The 6,490-nt window shown below is 43.5% G+C and overlaps 1 protein-coding gene across 5 annotated transcripts in view; it reads right to left on the reverse strand.

The window, feature by feature from the left end:
- Window positions 1–4,710, reverse strand: part of USP15 (ubiquitin specific peptidase 15) — a 165,940-nt gene extending 161,230 nt beyond the window's left edge. For 4 of the 5 annotated variants that reach the window (XM_036759129.1, XM_036759135.1, XM_036759134.1 and 1 more), the window contains exon 1: window positions 4,492–4,668. In XM_036759129.1, coding sequence (XP_036615024.1) covers window positions 4,492–4,580 — 89 coding nt within the window. In that variant the 5' untranslated portion in view covers window positions 4,581–4,668. Of the gene's footprint in view, window positions 1–4,491 lie in introns of all 5 variants that reach the window. The other variant, XM_036759131.1, reaches the window with a different exon arrangement.
- Between the last annotated feature and the right edge of the window lie 1,780 nt (window positions 4,711–6,490).

The following is a 6,490-nucleotide window of genomic DNA, read 5'->3' on the forward strand; positions in this document are numbered from 1 at the left end:
ACTTCCTGTCTAGCTATTCAAACCATCTAGCTATTCAAATATAATACAGTCTCATTTAACTTGATCACAAATTAACTTGCATTATACTTAGATGTACAGATGTGCATCCCATTCTCTTATTCCCTCCATTATTTAAATATAAGTTCCTTGTGGATGGCATTTTTCATCTTTGGATTCCCAGTGCCTAGCAGAGTGTCCTGTACATATTAATTAAGAACTTAAAAATGGCCCATGAATGGAATTTATATTTGCTGTTGTTTAGTCATTTTACAGTCATTTCCAACTCTTTATAACCCCATTTAGAGTTTTCTTGGTAGGCATACTGGAGTGGTTTGCCATTTCCTTTTCCAGCTCATTTTGCAGATGAGGAAACCGAGGCAAACAGGGTTAAGTGACTTGCCAAGGGTCACATGGCTAGTAAGTGTCTGAGACCAAATTTGAACTCAAAGAGTCTCCCTGACTCCAAGCTCAGCACTTTATCCACTGTGCCATCTAGCTGCCCTGAATTTGCATTATTCCTCCATATATACATATGACTGTACCTTTGAAAATTTTCAAAGTAAATTTTTAAAAAGTGATCAGTGGAACAGATTATGTATACAACATATAAAAGCTAACAGACATAATAGTCTCATGTTTGATAAACCCAAAGACCCCAGCTACTTAAGTAAGAACTCAGTATTCTAAAAAAAAATGGTGGGAAAAATAGAAAGCAGTGTAGCAGAAATTAGGACTAAAGAAACACCTCAAGATATATACCTATACAGATTGATATCTCTCTTCTTCTCTAGCCATTAAATTGTAACTACATCTATAGACAAATAGCTAGAACTATAACTATGTATATGTGTGTATATCATACACACATATATCACATCTGGGTATAAAATACCAAGAGAAGGTAACATAAACAAATTAGAGAAGAAAGGACAAAATTACCTTTCAGATATACATGTAGGAGAAGAGTTCATGAACAAACAAGGGATTAGACTCACTTAAGATAAAGTTTAACACTTTTTGTGGTAGCAAGAACAGGGAAATTAAGGGAGTGCCCATCTATTGGAGGATGGCTGAAAAAAAATTATGGTATATAAATGAATGGAAAACCATTGTGCTATAAGGAATGAAGGGAATGGTTTCAGAGTAACCTTGGAAGACTAGTAAGAACTGACACAGTAAAGTGAGCAGAACCAGGAAAATAATTTATATAAAATAACACTGTAAAGACAAGCAATTTTAAAAGACTTAAGAATATTGATCAATGCAATGTCCAACCACTATTCCAGAAGACCCATAATGAAACGTGATGCTGCTCATCTCCTGATAGAGAAATGATAGACTCAGGGTGCTGATATTTTCTGGATGAGGCCACTGTGGGAATATTTTGCTTTGATTGTGCATATTTGTTACAAGGGTTTTCTTTTTCTTTTCAATGGAGGAAGGTGGGAGGCAGTGGCAAAGAAAACAAACTTTTGTTCGTTAAAAAAAAATAATTTTTTTTTCAAAAGTAGATTTTAAGAAATAAACATGTAAATCTATAGTTCTAACAGGCTTTCCCAAAAGTTTTACTACCCTTTCCAAAGACGGTTAGCTGTTCCAGTTATAGTTCCTTCAAAAGCACCAGCCCATTTGCAAATGGGCCTTTTTGTCTACAAACTTGTAGACAAGATTTCCCCAAGTGCAGGAAACCTTAATCAGGGTTAGTAATAACAACTACCATCTATATAGCACTCTAAGTTTTGCAAAGTGCTATATAATATGTTGTCTCATTTGATCCTCAAAATAAGTCTGTGAGCCAGGTGCTATTATTATCCTCATTTTACAGAAAAGGAAATTAAGGCTGAGAGAAGTTAAGTGATCCATTCAGGGTCAACAGCTAGTTTCTGAGGAAGATCTGAATTAAGTTTAAAAGAAAAACATCACTTTTGTTTAATTTTTTTCAATACTTGGGCAGTTTTCCTTTGTTAAACTACACTTAGAATATAGCCCATTTATAAACCAGTCGTCTCCCCACATCTACCACAACATATAACAACTTCAGCCCCTTTTTACTTTTCTTTAATTAAAAGTGAAAAATGGTGCAATTCACTTACTGCAGATGGACTTTACCACTAACACCACATCTTGGCCTCAATTTCCTCAATGGTAATTATAAAAGGAGCTGGACTAAATGATCTGTAAAGTTCTTTCCTATTCTCAACCTGCATAAAATTTTCAAATACATCAGAAGAAATTGTTCTCAGTAACTTTAGCATAAAGCAAAAACTTAACAATTATAATCTGGAAATAAAAATGGGCACATACATGACAATAGGTATATTGCTCCTACTATAGTGCCATGGATTTCTTACTTAAAGCACCTGCAATTTCATTTGTGTACATGTTTCCTCCACCAACCAAAGACTGCAATTCCTTCATGAGTTCAGAAATTGGCTTCATGAGTTGCTGTAGGAAAAATTCATCACACTTGGCCAATCTGGCAATGAGCCTCTCTGAGCTTAGCTAGGCTGATCTTTGGCCTGTACTAGATTTTATCGTTAAATGACATTACTAAAAAGGCTGAGGTAAAATTTCAAAACTTGATGCACTAGTTTCTATTTCAAAGCCTAAATTTTCATTATAAGGCAATAAGTCTTCTTTTACACACAGTAGGGCAATTACTGACCACATTCTGAAAGAACCATTGTGCCAAGGTTAAACCTGAGTAGTCCAGATATGCTCCATTTCTCAATTTCAAACAAGAATATGAACTATGCAGATTACTAAGAGGCGTTAAAAGTTGTTCTCCTTTGTTGTAATCCCACAATTCGTTTAAATGTTGAAAGTACTTGCCCCATTAAAGTACACAAACGGTCAGCCAATAAACATTTGTTAGGCACCTACACTAGACTCCAGATCCTCCCCTAAGCACTTAAGAGAAAGAGGAGGAGCTAAAAACACATACAGTAACTGATGAAAATAAGTATCATTCACTGTTCATGTCCATAACCTAGCCCTACAAAACAGATGACTTCAAGAAGGCAGGCAATAAGCATTTTTTAAGCACTTACTATGTGCTAAGCACTGAGGAGGATACAAATCCAAGCATAAGTTAAGACAGGCTCTGACTTTAAGTAACGCTTAATTTTCTTAAAACTTTAAATAAAAATCAGTCGGAAAAAAAAGTTCATGTCTTCCAACTCCATGAATTTAGGTCGTCTTTTTCTGCATATAGTGCTTATCCAAGTGCCTGGAACACAGCTGGCTTTTAATGTTTATTAGGGTGGCTGGGTGTCTCAGTGTATTAGTCAGCAAGACCTGAATTCTAATCTGCCCTCAGATACTTCCTAGCTGTGTACTTAACCTGAGTGTCCTCATCTGTGAAATGGGGATGGTAACGGCACCTACCTCCCAGCTTTGTTTCGAAGCTCAAGTAAGATAATAATTGAACAGTGCTCAGCACAATGCCTGACAAGTAGGAGGTAGATAAATGTTGGCTATCATTATTATTATGATCACTGACTAAATAAACGAAACCTTCTTGCGTATAGCCACAGTTACACTTCTGGCTTATTTGGGATACCGGATTAATGTTACTTCGTTTGTTCCAGCACTTCAGTGCAGTGCCTCGAACGTGGCAGGCGCTTAATAAATGCTTACGGACTGATTGATCGCTTGGGAGCATGAAAAATTCCACTCCTTGGGATGGAATTACCTGCCTACCTTAGGTGGGTCCTTAAGTATTCTAACCCCGGAGCTTTACCCATACCACAGACAAGTTGGTTCAACTCCCACGGACTTACTATCTTCTTTCTGCAGGGCTCTCTTATCCCCAGAGTCAGGAAGGTACGGGCTGAACTTCAAAGTGAACCCCCCACCCCCGTCGCTGCTGCTGCTGCTGCTGCATGACAAGCTCCCTGGACAGCCCGAAACCACGTGGGGCCTCCTCGATCAGTGTAAAGGGTTCCCGACTCCGCACTACTCCTCTGACAGGGACCCGGAGAACTAGGGGCTCCTCGCCCTTTCGCGGTGCCGCGACCCATGCCACCTGTGCGGCCCGCAGCCCGCCCGGCCCAGGAGGATGCGAGGCTCGGCAGACGAGCAAACTTGGCGGTCGGTCCAAGGGGAAGAGAGTGGGGGAGGAAACGGCGGAAAGAAAGGAGGAGAAGCTCCGGATCCGGGCCGGATGGGACCTGTCCACCCACGCCCCTTCCCCTCCCTCCCCAGGGGTTCACCGGATGAGGGCCCCAGGCTGGCAGCGGCTCGGGAAGGAGGGACACAGGCAGCAGCTCCCCCACGCCCGCCCCGCTCGCGACCTCTCACCTCCAGCCTAATCTCTGACCTCCCCGCCCTGCCCCCCTACCAGCCCTCCACGGTCCCGGTCTGACCGGCCCGCCCCGCACCTGTCATTCAGTAAAGACACCGGCCCCGGAGCTTCCCGCCCGGTTCCCCTCCGGTGTCCCCCAGGCAGCCGCGGGCGCCTCAGTCCTCGCCCCGCCCCGTCCCCCTCACCAGGTGTCCCCTTTCCGGAGCGAGGTTTTGAGCAGCGTAGCGATGTCGGACTGCTGGGTGTCCAGATCCGCCGCTCCTCCCTCCGCCATCTTCTCCCACTAGTGGCAGCGGAGGCGGCGACGGCGGTAGCGGCGGCGGTACCGGCGGCGGCGGCAGCGGCGGCGGCACCGCCCCGGAGCATTGTGGGAACACGGCGTCCCGCGGCCCCGCCCCGCCGCCGGGTCGGCAACCTAGAGAGACGTAATGGGGGAGGGGAGGGGAGGGGGAGGGAGGAGCAGGCTCTTGGAGGGAGGGAGGAGGCCGAGGAGGGCTTGGCCAGGGAGCGCGTGGGCGTCCTTTGCTGCCCCCTAACGGCCAGCGCGGAGGGCAGCCGCTAGAGCACCACCACCTTGAACTTCATTGGTTCTTCCCAGCCAGTAAATTCTCCTTATCCTGTCCCAGCTGGGAGCTCCTGAGCTCTCGTTCTATTCGTGGCTCCGGTACACCCCGATCCTCCCGGCTCTCGGCGCCCGTGCCTTCCCTCCCTTCTTTCTCCAGGGGCCAGATGTGCGCGAAACCTTATTTTCATGACAACCCTGGCTTAATAGGGCGTGTGTGTGTGTGTGTGTGTGTGTGTGTGTGTGTGTGTCCGTGTGTGCGCGCGCGCCTGTGGCCAGATGTGTGCGAAACAACTCTGGCTTATAGATATTATACGTATGTATGTTTTTATACTCGTGCCTGTGGTCAGATGTGTGCGAAACCTAACAACTCTGACATATAGAAATTATATGTATGTATGTGTTTAAACTCGTGCCTGTGGCCAGGTATGTACGAAACATGACAACTCTAGCTTGTAGAAATTACATATGTTTATACTCGTGCCAGTGGCCAGATGTGTGCGAAACGTGAAAACTGTTTTTAATAGGGGTTGTGTGTGTGTGTTTGCATGCCAGTGGCCAGATGTGTGTGAAATATGACTGGCTTAATAGGGTGTGTGTGTCTATGAGTGTACGCGGCTAGTGAACAGATGTGTGCGAAACACGAGAATTGTAGCTTAATAGGAGTTGTGTGTATGCATATGTATGCGTATACACATGCCAGATGTGTTCGAAACATGACAACTCTAGCTTAATAGGAACTGTGTATGTACCTGGCGCACAGGGATAGCCAGATACACACGAAACTTTGTTTTCCTGACACTTTGCAACTTTGGCTGTGTGTGTGTGTGTGTGTGTGTACGTATCTGTACTTGTGCAGGCAGAGAGCATATCTCATAACAATTTCGTTAGCTCTTTGACTTTCGTTGACTCTTTGACTGGTATTTGCATTGCAAATACCCCTCACCCAAGCTACTTGATACTCAGCTGGAGCAAGAGAGAATTGGAAATTAAAACCCTTGTCCATAATGCCAGAACTAGTCTCTCTGCAACTCTCCACCTTCCTACTGGTACCAACTTGTGTGCTATGTAGGAGCGATAATAGAGTTGCTTTAAATGGTATATCCATCCTCTCATTCCTCCAAGTAGATTCCAAACAGCAATAGGGAGCATTTGGCTGCTTCCTTGCAAATGAAACATTTGACCTACAATAAATTTTTTGCAGACTTTAAAGGTAATGAAAGAAACTCTCACTAAACCCATTTACCTTCATGTCAGTGGAGAGCATACTTCCTGGCCCCATTGTCTAATGCTTAACAAAAATTTAAAAATCATTAGATCTGAGGATTTGACTAATTGAAACCCAAGTAAATTCAGCTATTTTAGCAAAACTGTCCCTCACCAAAACATTAAGAGATGCAGGGTGGTAATAGAACAAAACTGCATGCTTAAAAAAAAAAAATCCAAGGGCTTCACTAAAAGGAATTCTATAAAGCTACTCTGAGAGAATTCCTTTTATAGTAGATGAAGAAAGCAGACCATCCAATAGGTTGCCTTGGTTATAGGGTCAAGTTGACACTGATAAATCAGTAACGAAGTGATTACTTTTGTTTCACTGTTTGTAAATAAAATCCGTCTTAATA

The sequence above is a fragment of the Trichosurus vulpecula genome, chromosome 5, assembly GCF_011100635.1.
Source record: "Trichosurus vulpecula isolate mTriVul1 chromosome 5, mTriVul1.pri, whole genome shotgun sequence".
Classification (NCBI taxonomy): domain Eukaryota; kingdom Metazoa; phylum Chordata; class Mammalia; order Diprotodontia; family Phalangeridae; genus Trichosurus; species Trichosurus vulpecula.